The following is a 24,256-nucleotide window of genomic DNA, read 5'->3' on the forward strand; positions in this document are numbered from 1 at the left end:
CTTCAAATCCCCACTTGTCCCCATTCCCCTCTAATTAAATGCTGGCAATAAAATAAAAATTAGCTTACCTAAAGGCACCCTTTACTCACCAAATTCATGTGAGATTTGGGTCCCAGATCTTCTGTCTTTTACTGCGCATCAGAGATGGGATCCTTATTCCATTATCCATGTCTCTGCCAGCATGACGTGGACATTTCTAGAGCCGGGGTCCTCCCAGGATCCAGAAGGGAGTCTGCAGGCCATGACATCAGATGAAGGGAGGGTGGGGGGTTAAATGCCATAAGTTCCTACCTAAAATGGCCTCGTTACACAATTTTGGTAAACATGGCCAAATCACCAAACTGAATTCTTTGCCATATGTAACAACCCTTAGATTAGGCTTTAATATTATTAAGCATGATTCACACTTTTTTCCTAACAATCATTATGTACCTTTTATCCCTCCTAGAGATCATACATTTTTCAGAAGAGGCCTCTGACCCCTCCAGCATTAATAAAACAGGAGCAATATTACCAGTCACTGACTAAGCAGATGGTGGATAGGCGAGGGAAGGAGGAAAAAGAGAAGCAAGACCAGGAATTGCTGGGCAGACTGGAACAGATTCAGCTTGCTGATGAGTAAATGTCCTTTTCATCTAACATCTTACACATCGCTTTACACAGCCTCTGACATCATATAACTTAGTTGTGGGTTATCTGGGTCTAGGGCCTTACCCATATGCAGCTTTTACATGTTACATATATATTGATTTGAGCAGCTGACATTTTATGGGTTGGAGCTCTCACACATTGGGGAGTCTTCAGTCAGCTGTCTTCCTTGAGTCAGTGTTGCTGAATCATTAAGGAGGTTGGGGCAACCTCAAAGATATGCCAGATCTCAGTTCATTCATTAGTGTGTGTGTGTGTATATGTATGTATGTATATGTGTATATATATATATATATATATATATATATATATATATATATATATAAATAATGTGTGGGGGGGATCTATATATTATAATAAAGCACTAGTAAAAACAAACAGAAACGTATTATGTTGCTGCTTAACAGTCCTTAAATATGGTGGCTGCAATCGTTTTCTCTTTTGTAGGCTTTTTTCCTTTATTTTCACCTGGTGAACCAGCCAGTAAGTCTCTTATTTTCAACTTCCTTTAAAAGACCAAGCTGTCCAGCAAAGGTGGCAGTTAGAGGGTTGTGACAAACCATTTACCACTGACAGGGGTGCCTACAATAGTCAGCTTTTATTCATTTATGTAAAAACTTTATCCCAAAAGGAAAGAAAAAACTGTTGCTGTAACTGTTTAAAAAGTGTTCGCTGGAGTTTGGCTTTAATTTAGTCAAGTTCCTCTAAATATTCTAGCGTCTCTAACACTATTCTCTCTACAGATTGACAATGCTGCTATCCAGTGTTGCGGGGATGTTGAATTTGTATCGCCTGAGACATGTCGTTTTTTTCAACCTTTAGCCCTGCTGTGGGCAAGCAGCAGGGCTCACCTGTCAGGCAAAAGCATTTGGGCGGCAGCACTGCCGCCGATTGCTTCCACTTAGTGCCAGCCTCTCCCCCCGCCCCGTGTGAACCTCCCCCCGTGTGAGGTCTCGCGGGCTCTGATTGCCCATCTGCAGGACCGAGACCGCCCCCCTGCCGCCAGCTAGAGGGGAGGGAGGAGAGCGGCATATCCGCTGCCCTCCCTTTTTTGTCCTGGCCCAGAAGTGATGTTATGATGTCAGTTCCGGGTCCCCGTTGAGAGATTCCCGGCCTTGGAGGCCGGGAAAGAATAAAATGCAGTGCGATGTGCACTGCATTACATTAACTGAAGCAGAGGGGAGACATCCAGGGTCTTTTAGACCTTGGATGTCTCAATAAAGAGAACTTGCCACCAAAAAAACATCACATAGGGGACTTTGTAAAAAAAAAACATTTTTTTTTTATTGTAAAAATTGAAAGTTGCACCCAAGCACATAACTTTCCCTCAACAAAAAAAATTGAGGACCCCCACATATATGCACGTACAAATGTAAAAGCACACGCTGGGGTGCCTACGCATCAAAACGTCGATTGCAATGCACATGTTACATATCGCCACACATGCCAGAATGAGAGCAATAATTACAGCACCAGACTTCCTCTGTACATTATACTGATGACCTATAAGGGGTTTTAAAACTGTCGCCTATAGAAAATATAGGATACTGAAGTTTGTCGCCATTTCACGAGTGCGCACAAATTTAAAGTTTGACATGTTGGATATCTTTTATATTTTACAAAATAGGGTAATTTATTGCTTTTTCGTGCCCTAAAATGAACTCACTTGTATTTTTTACTGAAATTTTGCGGTAATATCATGTGACATAAAAAATTGGAACTACCGCTATTTTATTCTCTAGGGTCTCTGCTTTCAGAAAATATATCATTTTGGGGGTTTTATGTAATCTTCAGGCCTAAAATGATTTTTTAAATATGTGCAAAAAACGCAAAAACGGCTCTGGCAGCGAAAGGGATAAAGGAAAAGACCTGACTCACCCTTTCCTGAGGAGCAGCCAATCAGTGCTCATTACACTGCAAGGTCTTTACCCTCCCTGCTAGTCCCCGGGGGCGGTGCAGGAGACAGACAGGGAGGAGGAAATAAACTGAGCAATGTTAAAAATATTACACGTTTAAGTCCCCATAAAGCTCCTTTTGATTTTAAAAGCCCCCAACATTTCTAAAATCACCTCCGATTTAAATATGGTTTTGGTTAAAATGTTTTTTTTGTTATCTGTAGATTATCATGTAGATTTTCATGAGGGACAAGTAGATTGGGACCTCAATTTAGTCCCTGAACAAGTAGTGTTCTCAAAAAGTTTCACACCCTTGGGGGTGTCTTTGCTGCTCTTTCATTCAAAGTGGAAACACCCTAAGACAAGAAGTGTGTTACTAGCTGGATCACCAGGTTAAAATGAAGTTTAAAAAAATCCAACAAAAGAAAACTAATGCAGCCACCACATTTAAGAATTGCTAAGCTGCAAAACATAAAATTTTGTTTTTTAGGTTTAAAACAAGGAGTCACATGCTGCCTTGGTTGGGTGGGGTGACTTCACATATAGTTCCAAATGTTTTTATTATTATTATACAGGGATTATATAGAGCCAGCAGTTTGTGCAGAGCTTTACAATGTAAAAGGAGACAGTAAAGTTACAATACAAACCGAGACAAAGTTAAGAGAGTCCTGCTCATAAGAGCTTACATTCATGAGTGATGCAAAAGGTAATAACTGTGGGGATAAGTAGAAAATGAAAGTTTAGGTGTTAGGTAGAGGCAGGATAGGCTTCCCTGAAGACATGAGTTTTCAGGGAATGTCTAAAAACAAGATAGAAGACAGAATAAGAGGGAGCTAAAGAGAAGCAGAAGGGTGAGGGAAGTAATATGGGAGTATGACTTATATGGAGGGACAGGTTGCAGTGTCCTGAAGGTTTTATTAGTATGTGGGTTCAAAATTAGCAGGAGCTGATGAGTACAGTAATAAGGTGAAGACAGGAGTGAGGGTGATATATGTAAACTGTGGGGTGGAGAAGGGGGATGAAGGAGAGATAGTTTGAAGAGAGAGGATGCAACTGTGAGAAGGAGGAGTGGAAGGTGCATGTTACAAAGTGGTGAGATGAAGAAGCAGACTTGATAAGAGCTAAAAGAGCTGGATGGGAAAACAGGTCACCTTTAGTCTGTTTAGTAATTGAAGTTGTCTGCTGTGGCTTCTCGCCTTGTGCATTCACTGAAGTGCAGAGCTGAAGTGCAATGCTCAATACTTATTCCAAGATGAACACTTTGTACAGTTTATAGGTCACATTAAAGGTGGAAAACGTTCTGAAATTATTTATCTTTGTCTTGTTTTTTTACATCACAGAAACCTGACATTTAACTGGGATGTGTAGACTTTTTATATCCACTGCATAAGAGATCATGCATATGACTGACAATAGCAGAATTTCCTTCAACCCCCTTCTCAGAATAACTGAGAATAATAGCAAAGAACGAGCCTGCAAACAAATTTTGCATTAAAAGTTTTTCTGCTTTACTTAATGTAGAACTGTGGCCTTAAATGAAAAGACTTCAAGCAGATATGTATTTTATTACAGAGGAGACATACTGGAGTTGATTTACTAAAGTCAATTAGACTGAGCACTTTGCAACTACAGTTGCACTCATTTTTCCTAGACCCTAGTAAATGTGGTGAAGCTTCAATCTGTAAAGAATACCCAATCAGGTGCAATGAAAATACCAAAAAAACTTTTTTTGCTTGTACATGATTGGTTGAGGGAAATCAGCAGAGCTTCACCAGATTCACTAAGCTCTGGGGAAAATGGATGCAACTGCATTTGCAAAGTGCACAGTCTATTTACATTTAGTAAAGCAACCCCAAAATGTTTCTTCTGCAATAAAGGATTCTTACCTGCATCTCTGCAATTTTCCTTACACTGTACACTGAGCTGCGCATCTATCGGGTGCCATGGATGAATCAATTCTTGTATGAATGTGTGGGAGTTCCCAGCAGGCCAAACAGAGAACGGCAGAGGATTCCACACCTCCAAAAAGCCAGAGAGAAGACGTCGACTAACAGGAGCAGAGGTGAGTATTTACCAACATTATTTCTGCTGTAACTCCAACCAAAACTTTATTTTTCAGGTTTGGGAATAAAGGGGAAGAGTTAGAAATTTCCGACCCTTTTTTTGTGTCCATGAAGGGAATTTTCACAATTATGAGCTTGGTCTAAACCAGGGGTCTCCAAACTTTTTGAACAAAGGGCCAGTGTAATATCCTTCAGGATTTAGGGGGGCCGGACTGTGGCCAGTGTGAGTAGAAAATGTCTTGGCTTCAGTGGGAGTAAACACTCCTCCATCATTGGTCTAACAGGAGGAATAGTGCCCCATTGTTGGTTCTAACAGGAGGAATAGTGCCCCATGGTTGGTATCAATGGGAGAAATAGTGCCTCATGGACTGTGTCAGTATGAGTAATAGTGGCCCATTGATGGCTTCAGTGGGAGGAATAGTGCCTCAATATTGGTGTCAGCTGGAGGAATAAGGTCCAATTGCTAGATAGAGTCAAGCAAAGGGCCGCATCTGGCCTTCGGGCCATAGTTTGGAGACCACTGGTCTAAACAAACTATTTAAAATGACAGGAAACCTGAAGATCAGCTGTAAGCCCCTAAATCACTAGATGGCAGCAGAAACACCCGGAAAGAATTTGAAATTATAGGTCAGAAAATTTGTGCCTGAATTCTACTCCCACCCCCATTCTAAGCCCATTTTATCTTCCCTTTTTAACCACTTCAATACCAGGCACTTATGCCCCCTTCCTGCCAGTACAATTTTCAGCTTTCAGCACTGTCACACTTTGAATGACAGTTGCGCAGTCATGCAACACTGTGCCCATATACAATTTTTATCATTTTTTTTCACACAAATAGAGCTTTCTTTTGGTGGTATTTAATGACCACTTTTGAAAAAAAAAAAAGACTTTTCTTCAGTTTTGTTATAATATTTTGCAAATAAATAACATTTCTTCATAAATTTAGGTCAAAATGTATTCTGCTACATTTCTTTGGTGAAAATAACAATAATAATTGAATTTGTATTTTTTTCAAATGTTTCTATTATTTTGTTTATTTTTTATTGCATTTTTTGTTTTTTTTACTATTTTATTTTTCAGCATACTGTGACCAAAGCAATACATAGTAACTTTTAAAGGGTAGACAGAATACAGTTAGAATGGGGATTGGAATAGATTTAAGCCTAGTTAGGTTTTGACTTGCCTCCACTTTAACTTATCTGCATGCAAAATAATGCACTAAGGGAAAAATAATCTTCTGACAGGGTATAATTTTGGGGGTACAGTTTTGGCCAGAACTACAGAGAAAAAAAAGATATGGGGTGTTTATTTCAAATAATTGTAAAATGTGCAAACAGCATGGGCTGGCAGTGGGAAAAGTGAATAGAATTTTGGGGTCATTAGAAGGATCACCAGGAGGAAGGAGGTCCTGATTCCTCTATATAGATCTTTAGTAATTACTAGAAGGATCACCAGCAGATGGAAGGATATCTTGGTTTTGCTATATGGATTTTTAGTTATTATTAGAAAGATCAACAGCAGAAAGAGGTCCTGATTCCTATACAGAGATTTAGTAGCCACTAGATCAATCACCAGCAAGAGGAAGTAGTTGAAGATTGCCGTATACAGTAGACATGTGCAGTTTGTATGGTTCCGAATCGAAATTTGGACAAATTTTCAGTTATTCAGAGATTGAGATGTATCCGAACTCCAAATTACAATAGTAACAAATTTAAATGAATCCGAAATAACTAAATGAAATTCAGCCACAATTCAAATCGATTAGAAAACACATTCAGAAACAAATTCCAAAAACCAATTTGAATTTGAAAACGAGAATAGAATAAAGTAGAACAGAAAAAAAGAAATAGAAAAAAATAGCAAATAAAAGAATAGAAAAGAATATAGTAGAAAATAATAAGTAAAACAGAACAAAATAGAATAGAAAATACAGGAATAGAATCCATTAGAATAGAATAGAAAAGATTAGAATAGAAAATCAAAGAATAGAATAGAAAAGATTAGACTAGAAAATCAAAGAATAGAATAGAAAATAATAGAGTAAAACAGATCAAAATAGAACAGAAAATAAAGGAATAGAATAGAATAGAATCAATTAGAATAGAATAGAACAATTTAGAATAGAATAGAGAATCAAAGAATAGAATAGAAAAACAACAGAATAGAATAAAACAGGAAGAATAAAACTGCCTTTCGAATTTTGAATAGAAAGAATTTGAACAGAATACATTAGAATAGAATAGAAAATAATGAAAAAAATAGAATAGATTAGAAAAGATTAAATACTTAACTGTGCTATGGTGACATGAGTAGTGTTCAACAAATACACTGTGAAAATTTTGCTAAAATAGAAATTTCCAATATGGTCACGCAACTCTTCATATACATAGTTACATAGTTAGTCTGGCTGAAAAAAAGACAAAAGTCCATCAAGTTCAACCATTAAAAAATTAAAAATAAATAAATAAAAGTTATAATCCTATACCCACAGTTGGTCCAGAGGAAGGCAACCCCCCCCCCCCCCCCAGCAAAGCATGATCCAATTTGCTCCTGCAGGGGAAAAAAAATATTTCCTGATCCCCGAGAGGCAATCGGATACTCCCTGGATCAGTTTTACCTATAAATGTTATATCCAGTTATATTCTGTGTATCCAAGAAAAAATCCAGGACTTTTGTAACGCAATCCACTGAGCTGGCCAGAACCAACTCTTGAGGGAGTCTATTCCACATTTTCACAGCTCTCACTGTGAAGAAACCTTTCCGTGTGTGGAGATTACATTTCTTTTCCTCCAGATGTAAAGAGTGCCCCCTTGTCCTCTGTGATGACCTCAGGGTGAATAGCTCTACACCGAGTTCACTATATGAACCACTTATGTATTTATACATGGAGACCATATCCCCCCTTATGTATTATACATGGAGATCATATCCCCCCTTATGTATTATACATGGAGATCATATCCCCCCTTATATATTATACATGGAGATCATATCACCCCTTATGTATTATACATGGAGATCATATCCCCCCTTATGTATTATACATGGAGATCATATCCCCCTTATGTATTATACATGGAGATCATATCCCCCTTATGTATTATACATGGAGATCATATCCCCCCTTATGTATTATACATGGTGATCATATCCCCCCTTATGTATTATACATGGTGATCATATCCCCCCTTATGTATTATACATGGAGATCATATCCCCCCTTATGTATTATACATGGAGATCATATCCCCCCTTATGTATTATACATGGAGATCATATCCCCCCTTATGTATTATACATGGAGATCATATCCCCCTTATGTATTATACATGGTGATCATGTCCCCCCCTTAATCTCCTCTTCTCAAGAGAGAATACATTCAGTTCCTCTAATCTTTCCTCATAGCTGATCTCCTCCATGCCTCTTATCAGTTTGGTTGCCCTTCTCTGTGCTTTCTCCAGTTCCCCAATGTTCTTTTTGTGAATTGGTGCCCAAAACTGAACTGCATATTCCAGATGAGGTCTTACTAATGATTTGTACCGGGGTAATATGATATATCTCTCTCTGGAGTCTATACCTCTTTTAATACAAGAGAGGATTTTGCTCGCTTTAGAAACCGCAGCTTGGCATTGCATGCCATTATTAAGCTTGTGATCTACCAGAACTCCCAGATCCTTCTCCACCATTGACCCCCCCAATTGTACCCCCCTAGTGTGTATGATACTTAAAACTGAATTCAAGGCAGCCCAGCACAGTTAAAAATAAAAAATGTGGCTTTTGCTGCTATACTTACCTTTATTTCAGAGCTGATGCCCCCACAGTTCTATTTTTGCTGCCACTACATGTCCTCAGTCTTCTAGGTTCATTGATAAATAGCTGAACTCCCCTTCAAGTACCCTAGGTTGTCATGAACCCAACCCCACAAGGCACCATCATCGCCCAGCCTGGGCTCAGTCTTACTGCACTTTCACATTATTATTAAAGCAATTTATATTTATTTTTAAAAAATGAAACTTTACAGCATTTTGTTATATTATGAAAGTGTGTGTGCGATAGTGGGGCACAAATGATAGTGAATGAATATATTAGGGCCCATTCATACTTGCGTGTTGTGGCAGTGGGCACTAAACCGTTATTCGGCATTACCACAATGCACCTGCTCTGTGTTTGGTGTGTTCTGGCGCCATTCCTTGTGAATGGCACCCTAACACGTGGTACAGTAGCGCCCAGCATATAGGATGCAATCTGTTATGCTGCATTAAAAAAAAATGTCATGCACATCTTTTCATCGGTTGTGTTTTGGCAGCACATTCATAATGAACTGGCTGCCCAAACGCAACTTGCACCAACATGAGCCATAGTGTGCATTAATGGGTGTGCAATAACGCACTGCAACAGAACACTTAGGTGTGAACTGTCCCGTAGAATCTGGATACAGTATAATACTGCATAACTTGTGTTTAGACAAATGTGGTTACGTCATCACTGTTACTAGAAACTGAGGGGCACCATACAGCCAACCTAACAGCTCTCCCCCCACCAAAAAAAACACAAAACAGTTTACTATGCTTCAGTTATGAACGAACACAGTGAGTGATCAGTACTGATCACTTCTTGTTTTCATTTAGGAAAGGAAGGGGCTGGTAAATGTGACAGATTTACCAGACCCTTCCCCCACTCTCCATCCTGAAAGATCCTAGTGTGTGCTTGCAGGGAGGAAAGAAGGGAAGCCGGCAGCACTGAGGGGGTAGGGGCACACAGGGGGACCTGGGCAGCAGGGGGGATGATAGTTGCAGTGGGGGGCAATTACTGGAACCGATCCCCTGTATGGCCCTCTCTACAGCAGTTGCAAGCCAGCCGGGAGGGGATCCAGCTTTTAGCTGCTGCAGAGAGAGCCATACAGGGGATAAGTTCCAGTAATCGCCCCCCTACTGTGCTGATCACCCTCCCTGCCCACATCCGATTCACCCGCCTGGGCCCCGTACAGGGCTGGTGGTACCTATTTATCCACGGCCCTGGGTAACATACATAGAGGTAGCAAATGAAAACAATATCCTGATCCAACTTATAAATAGTTTCCATTCCTCTTGGGGTAGTCTCATATACCAAAGACAGTTCTATAAAGTGATCATCTGTTCTGCCTGTGTAGAGTTTGCATTTTCTTGTCCTTTTGTGGGTTTCATCCGGGTACTCTGGTTTCTATCCACACTCTAAAGACATGCTGGTAGTTGAATTAGCCCCTGCCCTAATTGGCCCTAGAATGTTTGTGCATGCACATTTGTGAGATAGGGACCTTGGATTGTAAGCTCCACGAGGACAGGGAGTGATGTGAACAAATTGTATTTAAAGCATCGTGTCATTTTTCTGCACTATATAAATACCTGGAATAAATAAAAAAAGAAATAAAATCTGCTCACCCTTTCCAATCATTGGATGAATTATTGGAATGAATATTTATTTACATGGCTATGTTGTTTTCTATAGACTGGCAGCTCAAAGAGCAAAATATTTAAGAGAGAAGAATGAATTGATGCTGTCTTACAAGAGCACCCTGGACACGCAGGTAATTTAGGGTTAATATAATAAATATTTATCAGTAGAGGTTTTATATACACACATATATATATATATATGAACAGGGCAATGATAGGGGGTAGAGCTGGCCCTCCTGTTCCGGGCCCCATCAGTTCAGCAGGGAGCCCAGCGCATAGAGTGGACTCTTTAAATACCTTTGGGTGCACATACAGTAATCCCACAGGCTTTGGCTCCCAGTGATTAAATAACAGTTCCCCAGGCCCCATCAGTTCAGCAGAGGTGGCTGGGGACAGAGAGAGAACTGTTTATTCATTTTGGGAGCAGGCTGAGTAATCCTGAGTATTGCGACTTCCGACAATTGAATTAAACTTACGTCCTCTTCTATATCAATTTAGCGGGGCAGGCCGGAACTTTAATTTAATTGTCAAGAGCTGCAGCATGGAGGATTACTCCTCTTGACCATATAATAGAGTACATAGTCCCCTCTGTAACCCTGCTGCTAAACTGGTGAGTTCTTATATTTAATTGCTGGGAGCCGTACCCAGTGCGATTAACGCGAGTGCACAATAAGGTATTTAAAGTCCCTTGTCCCCTATTGGTCATGCTGTAAGGGGGGCCCTGTAAGGCAGATTGTATGGGACCCCACAGTTTCTAATGGTGGTACTGTTTATGAATATAGGAATGGGAGGAATGACAGGTTTTGTTTCCATAATACATTTTTATTTGTTATTACAAATATAGTTACAACAACAAAAAAAACAAAAACAAAAATAGGACACTGAAAAGCTAAACAATATCACAGTGTAGGTGCTGCGGTAAAGTTTAACAAAGAGAAAAAAGGATATATTGAATAATTCCTAACAGTCCTACTAGTTCCACAAAATAATCATTTTAGAGTATCCAAGAAAAGGTTAAACATAATAATATCTTAGGTTCCAGTTCTGAACCAGTCGGACCGGGGAGTCCAAGCTTTGTCAAATTTGGTAATTCTATCGTTTAGGTAAGCTAAAGATTTCTCATAGATGAAGTGGGTCTGGACTCTATCAGTGACTTCTTTTAAATGAAGTGGGCCTGGACTCGCTCAGTGACTTCTTTTAGATGAAGTGGGTCTGGACTCGCTCAGTGACTTCTTTTAGATGAAGTGGGTCTGGACTCTCTCAGTGACTTCTTTTAGATGAAGTGGGTCTGGACTCGCTCAGTGACTTCTTTTAGATGAAGTGGGTCTGGACTCTCTCAGTGACTTCTTTTAGATGAAGTGGGCCTGGACTCGCTCAGTGACTTCTTTTAGATGAAGTGGGTCTGGACTCGCTCAGTGACTTCTTTTAGATGAAGTGGGTCTGGACTCTATCAGTGACTTCTTTTAGATGAAGTGGGTCTGGACTCTCTCAGTGACTTCTTTTAGATGAAGTGGGCCTGGACTCGCTCAGTGACTTCTTTTAGATGAAGTGGGTCTGGACTCTCTCAGTGACTTCTTTTAGATGAAGTGGGTCTGGACTCTCTCAGTGACTTCTTTTAGTTGAAGTGGGTCTGGACTCGCTCAGTGACTTCTTTTAGATGAAGTGGGTCTGGACTCGCTCAGTGACTTCTTTTAGATGAAGTGGGTCTGGACTCGCTCAGTGACTTCTTTTAGATGAAGTGGGTCTGGACTCGCTCAGTGACTTCTTTTAGATGAGGTGGGTCTGGACTCGCTAAGTGACTTCTTTTAGTTGAAGTGGGCCTGGACTCGCTCAGTGACTTCTTTTAGATGAAGTGGGTCTGGACTCGCTCAGTGACTTCTTTTAGATGAAGTGGGTCTGGACTCGCTCAGTGACTTCTTTTAGATGAAGTGGGTCTGGACTCGCTCAGTGACTTCTTTTAGATGAAGTGGGTCTGGACTCGCTCAGTGACTTCTTTTAGATGAAGTGGGCCTGGACTCGCTCAGTGACTTCTTTTAGATGAAGTGGGTCTGGACTCGCTCAGTGACTTCTTTTAGATGAAGTGGGCCTGGACTCGCTCAGTGACTTCTTTTAGATGAAGTGGGCCTGGACTCGCTCAGTGACTTCTTTTAGATGAGGTGGGTCTGGACTCGCTCAGTGACTTCTTTTAGATGAAGTGGGCCTGGACTCGCTCAGTGACTTCTTTTAGATGAAGTGGGCCTGGACTCGCTCAGTGACTTCTTTTAGATGAAGTGGGTCTGGACTCGCTCAATGACGTCTTTTAGAGAAGGAGCTAAGTCTTTTTTCCCGTGTCTAGTAATGGTAAGTCTTAATGCTAGAAGAATATGTGTCCCTTAGGGCTTGTTCACACTTGACTTTATTTCTAACTCTTGCCAAACGCCCCTATAGCATTTGACAGGCGTTTGGGAAGCGTTTTTAATGCTCCTGAAACGCTCCCCAAACGCCCCATGCGCGGTTTTGAGGTGGTTGATAGGCGTTTTCCAAGCGTTAAAAATCGCACCACAAACGCCTATAATGAAGTTAAATGGTATTAACGCTCCGCAAACACGTCACAAACGCCTGGCAGGTGTTTGAGGAGCAGCACCATAGACTTGAATGGGAGGCTTCAACTCCTCCTGACTAGACAAGAGGCATAAGTTTTGCTGCAACGCGACACTAACGCTTCCGTATGAACAGCACTGTGTGCTGCCATGTGCAGAATTTTCATTGGCATTTGAGAAGCGTTAAAAACACTTCCCAAATGCCTGTCTGATACCTGCTGACAAAGCTAGTGTGAACTGAGCCGATAATGGATTGGATATATGTCTATATTTATATTCAGAATGGCTAGGGTAGGATCTGGTTGTTTTAATATCCCAGTAATTTACAATATCATGTGGAAAACGTTATACCAATAGCTACTAATATTTTTACATGCCCATAATATATATAAGAGTACCAATCTGACTGCAGTTTCTTCAGCTTTGAGGACTATGTTGTTCTAGAAATTACAGGTTTTAATGGGATCAGAAGGTTTGTTTTCAAACTTTACCTGCAGTGCCACCTACTGGTGAAATCGCTGAAAACCATCTTTGAATTCAGTGGTGATCAACTCTGACTCCAAAACTATGCATTAACTATGCAGTATTTATAGATGTGAGATGATTAGCATTGCTCTCTTACACAGGTTAAAGGAGAACTGTACTAAGGGAAATATGTGAGCTGCTCTGGATGGATTGTTCTGAAATTGCCATTTGCCTGGCTTTCACACATCCATTAGCTTTGGTACATTCTGACCTGAAACAAGCATCCAGATGTCTTTTTTTTTACCACTCCTGCCACTAATTCATGCATGCTTGTTCCTGTTCAGAAAGTATTTTTTTTTTTATTGCTTTGCTAGGTTTTTTTTTCCTTCCTCTGGATCAACTGTGTGTGTAGGATTATAATTTTTTTTTTTTAATGGTTGAACTGGATGCACTTTTGTCTTTTTTCAGCCAGACTATGTAATTGAAAGCTCTGATGGGCAGGGCCCTCTGAATCCTCCTGTATTAATTTGTATTGTAATTGCACTGTCTGCCCTTATTTTGTAAAGCACGGCATAAACTGTTGCCACTATATAAATCCTGTATAATAATAATAACATTGAAGCCAGGTTTAGCCTGGAAACTAGAAATTTTCAGGAGGTCAGCAAAAGCAGACCCCACATTTCTCTCAATATAATTTCCTTTAATGCAGCTATTCTGCTTCCTAGTAATGAGGAAAACATGCATTCTAGGAAGACAATGTAAACCGGAGCCGAACGCCATTGATATATGGCAACCATATGACGTTATATATAGTATGGGTGCAAATATTCACACAGGGACCTATGAAATCCTATTAATCCGTTGTCACAGGTCAAAATGAAACCAAGCTTTGCTCCCCGTCCTGAACCCGAAATGACAGAGCCGGTATTTGGAATGAATGATATGACCAATGAAAAGCTGGCAGAAAGGAAAAGGCGGGCCCAGGAGGTCTCTAAGCACCAGCTGCAAGCCGCCGCAGAACGCAAGCGCTTGGTTGTACTCAATGATCTGGTGCAGCAGAGGAAGGAGTCAGACATGCTGCAGTCTACTAAAGAACTGTAAGTAAAATATTCCTTTTACAGTACAACATAAAGTTGCTTGGAAAGGTCAACCCACTTAACTTTGTGATTTCAGATTTAGGTGGATGCATTTACTCCTGGCTTCTCATATCTTTCTGGTGCTTCCGTGGTGACAGCTCTACATCTTCTGACTAGCAATACCATGCTTAGCTAAGTGAGACTAAAAAGATAGTCAGGATCCTCCCAAAGAGCTCTTCACATACTTAGTTATTTATTACAGGTACTTGTATAGCGCTGTCAATTTATGCAGCGCTTTACATATATATTGTATATTCACCTCAGTCCCTAACCTTGAAGGGGCGTACAATCTAAGGTCCCTAACTCACATTTATACATATACATACTAGGGCCAATTTAAACAGGATCCAATTAACCTACCAGCATGTCTTTGGAAAGTGGGAGGAAACTGGAGTACCTAGAGGAAACCCACGCAGGCATAAGGGGCATGCAATCTAAGGTCCCTAACTCAGATTCATGCATACACATACTTGGGCCAATTTAGACAGGAGCCAATTATCTACCAGCATGTCTTTGGAGTGTGGGAGGAAACTGGAGTATCCAGAGGAAACCCACGTAGGCACAAGGAGAACATGCAAACTCCAGGCAGGTGGTGCCGTGGTTGGGATTTGAACCGACGACCCTAGTACTGCCAGACTGAAGCGCTAACCATTTAGCCACTGTACTGCTCATAGTCTGAATTAATTGGAGAAAATAATCACTATTACCTGGACAGGGCTTTTTTTTTTCTTAGAGAATAGTGCAGGAACTCTGTCCTTCTGCATCACCCTTGTCTCTGCCCCCTAGCCACCTTTAAGTACCGTTCCTTGGTTTCACCCCCTATCCACCTCCTAGTACTGCCCCTTATAGAGAATACAGAACCAAGTATCATTTTATAGTGCCAAGTAATTTGTATGGAATTTGTTAATGATAACAAGAAAAGCAGTGAAATAGATCCCCTGCAGCCAACAATAAGAGAGGACCCCCCCCCCAACCAGCAACAATAGATCCATCCCAACAACAATAACCCCCGGCAGCAACATCAGATGTCCCAGCAGTCAGCATCAATAAACCCCTCCCTCAACATTAGATCTCTCCCAGCAACAAATCACCCCCCCCCCCAGAAATATAAGACCGCCTAGCAACAATAGATCCCCAACCAACAGCAACAGAACTCCCTATCTCCATGCAAATACAGATCCGCCAGCAACAATAGATCCCTCAACAGCCAGCATCAATAGACCCTCCAGCACACCCCTTGCCATTACATACATCTGGAGATCCAAGAACTGAGTTCCCCCAGTTCCCGCTGAAAAAAAGCTTGTACCTAGAGAACCCTTTTTCAGATTTTTTACCCTAAAAGAACCCTTGGAATAATTTAAATGTCCCAAAGAATGCCTGCTAAAAAACAATCCATCAAGGGTCAGAGGGAAATATTCCCCTTACATTGGTGATCAGTGAGAAGTATACCCCCCTTACAGTGGTGGTCAGAATGCCACCCTTTCACACAGTTGAAAGAATTGTTGGTGTCATGCTGCTGACTTTACCAAGTGACATTGGTCCCAGAACTATGCAGGTATTATCTATTAGGGAGGTCAGTAAGCCACAGCTCAAGGAACCACATCTGGAGGAACCCTGGTTGAAAATGGGTGATCTAGAGACTAAGGCTGGACAGGCAGCCTTGGGCTCAGGAGGGTAGCTGCTATAGCCACATAGATAAGAACCTGAATTGATATTTCTGGCTCTGCTGCTTAGTAAACACCAACATTTGTATTTTATGTGATATTATTCTTCAGATTTTCTTGGTTGGCTTTGTAAAATCTGCCAAAAAGTAAAAGCAAGTTATGGGACATGAATATATTGATGTGCAGGCTTTCCTTCCTTTGGTCCTCAGTATTGCACTCCTCCAGGTTTTGCAGCCTTCCAGGTAGAAACACATTTAGATCAATTACTAATCTTTTTTCTCTTGCAATAGATTTTTATTTTTTCAATATTAATAAAATACAATACAAACACCTCCCAGAAATGCACGGGAGGAAAAGAGGAAAACAACAAAGAAAAATTGCGACATTTCCATCAATGCGGACATATAGGCACATTCCACTGTGACAAACATAAGAAAGGGTACGGCAATAACATTCTGACAGTACAGAAAGGCCCATCACGGAATGATATGTCAACAATGAACTCAACAACCATAATTAAAGAAAATGTAGAATGAGTGAAGGAAAAAAGAAAATATAAAAGTGGGAGTGGGACAAGAGAGAGAGAGAGAAAAAAAACTACTGGTAATCTTTTTTTATATTGTGTACAAGATTTCCATGTAGTGTATATTACTACATTTCACCAAACATTTGTAGACATCAATTACACATACTACAGTGCCTTGAAAAAGTATTCATACCCCTTGCAATTTTCCACATTTTGTCATGTTACAATCAGAAACATAAATGTATTTTATTGGGATTTTATGTGAGACCAACACAAAGTGGCACATAATTGTGAAGTGGAAGGAAAATGATAAATGGTTTTCAAATTTTTTTTACAAATATATATCTGAAAAGTGTGGCGTGCATTTGTATTCAGCCCCCTTTACTATGATACCCCTGACTAAAATCTAGTGGAACCAATTACCTTCAGAAGTCACCTAATTAGTAAATAGAGTCCACCTGTGTGTAATTTAATGTCAGTATAAATACAGCTGTCCTGTGAAGCCCTCCGAGGTTTGTGAGAGAACATTAGTAAACAAACAGCATCATGAAGGCCAAGGAACACACCAGATAGGTCAGAGATAAAGTTGTGGAGACGTTTAAAGTAGGGTTAGGTTATAAAAAAATATCTCAAGCTTTGAACATCTTACAGAGCACTGTTCAATCCATCATCTGAAAATGGAAAGAGTATGGCACAACTGCAAACCTACCAATGCAAATGTGGAAAATTTCAAGGGGTGTGAATACTTTTTCAAGGCACTGTATATGGATAAAAGTATATGGTCACCTCTTCAAATGATTAAAGTGGTTGTAAAGGCTCAAAGTTTAAAAAAAAAAAAAAAAAAAAAACCTTGTGTGCAGCAGCCCTCCCTAATACCTACCTGAGCCCCATCTCTGGGGAATCTCCCTTCTCATTCGCCGAGACAGCAGCAGGACCCAATTAGAAAAGAGAGGGGGCAGGGGCGAACTGTGGCTCTATGTGTGAGTGGACATGCAGAGTAGCGGCTTGGGAGCGAGCCTGCTTGGGTTATTCCTCAGCATTCTGCTTGCTCAATGATCATTTGGCAGGAGAGAGGGGCCAGGAGCGCCGGCGGGGGACCCGAGAAGAGTTGGATCGGGGCCGCTCTGCACTAAACCACTGCACAGAGCAAGTAAGTATAACATGTTTGTCATTTAAAAAAATGGCTTTAACTAGTTGCCGACTGCAGATAGCCAAACGACAGCTACACTGCGGCCGGCCAGTTCTGGGAGGGCGTTATCTGATGTCCTCCCGGAACGTGCTCTCCTGTGCGCCCCTGGGGAGTGAGCACCCAGCGATCTCTGTGATCGCTGTGTCCTATGGACACAGCTGATCACGTGATGTGGTAAAAGGCCAATCGCAGTGGCCTTTTACCACGTGATCAGCCATGTCCAATGACAAGCTGATCACCGGGAAATGCAATTGCCGGTTCTTGGCAGTTGTCAGAGCAGGGATCAGCACTGATTAGTGCCCTGATTATAGGTGCCCAGCAGTGCCACCCACCAGTTCCACCCACCTGTGCCCAGACGTGCCACCAATCAGTACCGCCCAGCAGTGCCTCCAGTCAGTGCCCAGCAGTTCCCCCCACCTGTGCCGAGCAGTGCCACCCACCTGTGCCCAGAAGTGCCACTAGTCAGTGCCTCCAGTCAGTGCCCAGCAGTGGCGCCAGTCAGCGCCACCTCATTAGTGCTGCCTATCAGTGCAGCCTCATCAACGCACATCAGTGAAGAAGAAAAATTACCTGTTTGCAAAATTTTAAAATAGAAACAAAGAAACTTTTTTTTTTTTTTAAATTTTTTGCTCTTTTTTTGTTTATAGCACAAAAAAGTAAAACACCCAGAGGTGAGTAAATACCACCAAAAGAAAGCTCTATTTGTGAGGAAACAAATTATAATACTTTCATATGGGTATAATGTTGCATGACCACGCAATTGTCATTCAAATTGTGACAGCGCTAAAAGCTGAAAATTGGCATGGGCAGGAAGGGGGTATAAGTGCCCGGTAGGCAAGTGGTTAATATCACTTTAAGTCTGGGTGTTCCAGATGAAGGGTACTGTTGATGCTACAGCATGCAAGGACCTTTTGGACAGTTGTGTTTCCAACCTTATGGTAACTGTTTGAAGAAGACCCTTTTCTGTTCCAGCATGAGTCCCTATGAACAAGGCCAGCTCCATAGTTGATGAGTTTGGCGTGGATGTACACAAGACACTTGACTTCTACTCTCCTGAATTGGAAGGGAAATTGTGAGCCAGGTCTTCTCATCCAACGTCAGCACTTCTCCTCACAAATGCTCTTTTGGTTAAATCTGTACAAATTCCTACTGACACACTTCAAATCCTTGTGGAAAGCCTTCCCATGGTTTTGCTATTGGATACCCTACAATCCCATGTACTGTAGACAATATAGTCTGGTGTCCACAGTCCTTTGGCCATATAGTGTATTTATTACATGATGGCTCTACCTGCAATATGAAAGCTTGAAGTTTGATGCAATCCACATAATTTTCCGACTGTCTCTAATGCAGCTGCACAAAAAGAGGTGTTGATGTATCTGTGAAAACGTTTGTTCCATATCCATATGTGTGTACTGTATTATATGGTCCCTAACACAATTGGAGAGTTGTCACAGTCAGCATGTGTTGTTGGTGAGCAGAAAAAAGTGCCAAATGGTAACTCATCTAGAAAAGCTGCCTTTACAGCATATACATGCCTTCCCTGTGCTCAGCTATGAGATGCTTGAGTTATTTCTTAAGCAGCCAATGGGTTATGCAATTTTCTTTCCTTCCAATAGGGGTGGAAGGAGAGAAAATTGCTTGATTTCCCCATCAACGCAGTCAGAGTTGATGGGGGAATCCTTCGCGCAGTGCTATTGTTCTCGTGGGTGGGGAACCTTCCCCGTTGACAGAAGACAATGATCACTGCTAGCAGCTATAGTCACCAGCAGCGATCACCTGCAAAAAAAATAATCAGGCTGATTGTATTGAAGTCGATCTAACAATCGACTCCAGTACAATTAGCCTACCAATAGAAGGATCGAAGTTTGGTTGGTTCCTGTAGAACCTGTTGCTCCTTTTCTGACAGTGCTGATTGGCCTATCATTGATACATGGAGTCACATTCTCCTCTATACTTAGGCACATCAGGTATTTGCTTTGCCTCCTTTTGTTGAATAGAGCAGAGAGGAAGCAAAGGAGGCTATAAACTGCTTGCAATTTGGAAGATTCCTCCTGGCTTTGCCAAAACTTTAGCAGTGAATGGCCCTGCAACAGTCTCCTTCCACAAGGCACTGTAGGGGTATTCACACAGCCAGTAGCACCAGCTGTATGCATACAATAGCATGGCCAGCTTTAGTTTCACTGATCTGCCTATATATTTGTGAGCCTAGCAGACTATTCATATAAAATTTATAATCCATTCGTGCAGGCATGAGATTACCAAGCATTGATCACCAACTGCATTTCTTATATGCCAATAATCACACCCCATGATATTATTTTCATCCACATCTTTAGACTTCTAATCATTTTAGCTTTAGGCCCCATGTACACGGAACACTTCTGAACGATGGAAACTGACTGTTGGAAAACGTAGGTTAAAAAACATCTGTTTAGCCACGTTTGCATTATGCGCGTTTACATTTAGAAGCGTTTTTTAAAGATAAGCACAGTATAACCTCCCAAATGCCCAGAAAAGTGGTAACTTATTAACTATTTCAGACTGTTTCAGAAAAATACAGAGTAGAAGCAGAGGCATCAGTATTTGTTGAGATTAGCTTAGGTGTGAGTTGCTCATTAACATTTCTTTTGTTTCCAAGGGTGTGAAAGGTGTTGGGTGGAGGGAGTCAGGAAGGCCATCTGGCAGGGGGTCTTCATGAGGAATTTGAGGTGTAATTGGTCATTAACATATCTTTTCTTTCCAAGGGTGGGAGAGGTCTGAGGTGTGAATTGTTCATTACAAAGTGTGACAAGCTTGGTAGGAACATCCTGTGTTCAGTGTTTTGTCCATCTGAGTACCTTGAAAACGCTTTACATGCATTTTTCATGATGAAAAAAGGTTCTGAATAGCATAGGGAACTGGAAGAGTTAAAAAAAAATTCCAAATGCAAACGCTTATAAACACGATTTGTCGTGATTAGCCGCATTTACAAGCATTTTGCATTTGAAATGTCTCCCCCTGTGCCCGCCCACACTCCAGTTCATACAGCTTCAGAGGATGTGTGGGCGGGAAACTGAACACAGCAGCTAACAGCTTTGATGCTTCTGAAGCAGTCATGGTGAGTCTGACTTAACCTTCCTTCCACCCCTCCCTTCCTTCCACTCACCCCTCCCTTTCCCCTTACCTTCCTTCCACCCACTTACTCCTCCCTTCCACCCACTTACTCCTCCCTTCCTTCCCCTCACCCCTCCCTTCCCCTTTCCTTCCATCCACCCCTCCCTTCCCTCCCCTCACCCCTCCCTTCCCTCACCCCTCCCTTCCTTCCACCCACCCCTCTCTTCCTTCCACCCACCCCACCCTTCCTTCCACCCACCTCTTCCTCCCTGCCATCTACCCCTCCCTTCCTTCCACCTACCCCTCCCTCCCTTCTACCCAACCCTTCCTTTCACCTACCCCTCCCTCCCTTCTACCCAACCCTTCCTTCCACCCCTCCCTTCCTTTCATCCACCTCTTCCTTCCATCCACCTCTTCCTTCCACCCCTCCCTTTCTTCCACCTACCCCTCCATTCTTCCCCTCCTTCCTTTATCTGCTCCTTGGAGTATTCTTGTCAGTACAGCCAAAAGCAAAAGTCTATTTGAACCCATTAGAAAATCAAACAAATGTTTTAAAAACTAAAATATTTCAACAAAATTTTACTGGTATATGGTCAGCTTAAGTGACTGTAAAGTGTGCTGAGCAGCAACAATTACATACCACAGGCAGCAATATTTAACTGTTCGCACACTTATCATACACCAGCTGATTGGTGGTCTTATTTTTTACACATTTAATTTGGACAGAAAAACATCTATTCATGTATTTATAGAAGTGTTAATGTCAGGATATAATATACACTTGTAGAATGATATTCCCTGTGTTTGTTGGTCTTCTTGCCATTCTGCAGGTTGTTGTGTGATAGAGCAGTACAGTTTGAGAAGACGCAGAGAATACAGAAAGGGTTGCAGGATGATTGGGCCAAGAACTCAGAGCTGAAGAGACGGAAGGAGGAGGAGGAAGGGCGTTTTATCCGGTAAGTTCAATTACACTATAATCCCAGCTATAGTTACTGGGCTTATAGTATATATAGTTTGGCTGAAAAAAGACAAAAGTCTATCCAGTTCAACCATTAAAAAAAAAAAAAAAAGTTATAATCCTACACCCACAATTGATCCAGTGGAAGGCAAAAATCCCAGCAAAGCATGGTCCAATTTGCTCCTGCAGGGGAAAAAAAATCCCTTCCTGACCCCCGGAGAGGCAATTGGATATTCCCTGGATCAACTTTAACCTATAAATGTTATATCCAGTTATATTCTGTGTATCCAAGCAAGAATCCAGGACTTTTTTACAGCAACCCACTGAGCTGGCCAGAACCAACTCTTGAGGGAGTCTACTCCACATTTTCACAGCTCTCACTGTGAAGAAACCTTTCTGTGTTTGTTGATTACATATCTTTTCCTCCAGATGTAAAGTGTGCCCCCTTGTCCTCTGTGATGACCTCAGGGTGAATAACTCTACACCGAGTTCACTATATGAACCACTGATGTATTTATACATGAAGATCATATCCCTCCTTATGTATTATACATGGAGATCATATCCCCCTTATGTATTATACATGGAGATCATATCCCCCCTTATGTATTATACATGGAGATCATATCCCCCCTTATGTATTATACATGGAGATCATATTCCCCCCTTATGTATTATACATGAAGATCATATCCCTCCTTATGTATTATACATGGAGATCATATCCCCCTTATGTATTATACATGGAGATCATATCCCCCCTTATGTATTATACATGGAGATCATATCCCCCCTTATGTATTATACATGGAGATCATATCCCCCCTTATGTATTATACATGGAGATCATATCCCCCCCTTATGTATTATACATGGAGATCATATCCCCCCTTATGTATTATACATGGAGATCATATCCCCCCTTATGTATTATACATGGAGATCATATCCCCCCCCCCCCCCTTATGTATTATACATGGAGATCATATCCCCCCTTATGTATTATACATGTTGATCTTATCCCCCCTTATGTATTATACATGTTGATCATATCCCCCCTTATGTATTATACATGTTGATCATATTCCCCCCCTTATGTATTATACATGGTGATCATATCGCCCCTTATGTATTATACATGGAGATCATATCCCCCCCATATGTATTATACATGGAGATAATATCCCCCCTTATGTATTATACATGTTGATCATATCCCCCCTTATGTATTATACATGGAGATCATATTCCCCTTATGTATTATACATGGTGATCATATCGCCCCTTATGTATTATACATGGAGATCATATCCCCCCCATATGTATTATACATGTTGATCATATCCCCCATTATGTATTATACATGGTGATCATATCGCCCCTTATGTATTATACATGGAGATCATATCCCCCCCATATGTATTATACATGGTGATCATATCCCCCTTATGTATTATACATGGAGATCATATCCCCCCTTATGTATTATACATGGAGATCATATCCCCCCTTATGTATTATACATGGAGATCATATCCCCCCTTATGTATTATACATGGAGATCATATCCCCCCTTATGTATTATACATGGTGATCGTATCCCCTTATGTATTATACATGGAGATCGTATCCCCTTATGTATTATACATGGAGATCATATCCCCCCTCATGTATTATACATGGAGATCATATCCCCCCTCATGTATTATACATGGAGATCATATCCCCCCTCATGTATTATACATGGAGATCATATCCCCCCTCATGTATTATACATGGAGATCATATCCCCCCTCATGTATTATACATGGAGATCATATCCCCCGTTAATCTCCTCTTCTCAAGAGAGAATAAATTCAGTTCCTCTAATCTTTCCTCATAGCTGATCTCCTCCATGCCTCTTATCAGATTGGTTGCCCTTCTCTGTACTTTCCAGCTGGTAAAGAAATACAGAATTCAGGACACAGGGCCAGCCTGCAAGATTAGACAGCTGCTGCAGAAAAGCATTAGTAATATTCCTTTACATCTTCTGTAGTTGAGTGTGGGGTTATTTATTACAGTGCTTACACAGCACTTCACATATTGTGCATTCACATCAGCCTCTGCCCCCAAGGAGCTTACAATCTAAGGCGGGTCATACATGGTTAATTTTTTTCTGAGTGAGGCAGAGTGAGGAATCCTCCCCGCTGTGCCAATGTATTCTGACAACAGGACTCCTCTGCTGTCAGAATATACTGATCAACAAAAGTTTTCCAACTGTCCCGTTCAACAGAAGGCAAGTGTTAGGTCTACTTCTGTAAAGCGAGAACAGCCATAGATGGATCAAAATTTCTCCGATCCCTGCTGAATTCATCTATGGGCAGGTTAAAAGGATAATAAACAGATATTCATGTCAGTCTTTGTAAAATATAAAGAGCTGAGAAATTGTGAGACCATGGAATAAGAATGGATTTACACTCACTGGCCTCTTTATTAGGTACACCTGTTCAGTTGCTTGGTAACACAATACGCTAATCAGCCAATCACATGGCAGCAACTCAATGCATTTAGGCATCTAGACGTGGTGAAGTCGACTTTCTGAAGCTCAAACTGAGCGTCAGATTGG

General features: G+C 41.2%; 1 protein-coding gene across 1 annotated transcript in view; it reads left to right on the forward strand.

Annotated features, from left to right (window-relative positions):
• Positions 1–24,256, forward strand: part of CCDC81 (coiled-coil domain containing 81) — a 113,601-nt gene that overhangs the window by 87,455 nt on the left and 1,890 nt on the right. Inside the window, exons 12-15 of the mRNA XM_089652767.1 lie at positions 449–618; positions 10,091–10,169; positions 13,953–14,179; positions 21,524–21,649. Coding sequence (XP_089508893.1) covers positions 449–618; positions 10,091–10,169; positions 13,953–14,179; positions 21,524–21,649 — 602 coding nt within the window. The remainder of the gene's footprint in view (positions 1–448; positions 619–10,090; positions 10,170–13,952; positions 14,180–21,523; positions 21,650–24,256) is intronic.

This window comes from Staurois parvus, unplaced genomic scaffold (genome assembly GCF_062004578.1).
Source record: "Staurois parvus isolate SC_StPar_1 unplaced genomic scaffold, SC_StPar_1.0 ptg000693l, whole genome shotgun sequence".
Taxonomy (NCBI): Eukaryota; Metazoa; Chordata; class Amphibia; order Anura; family Ranidae; genus Staurois; species Staurois parvus.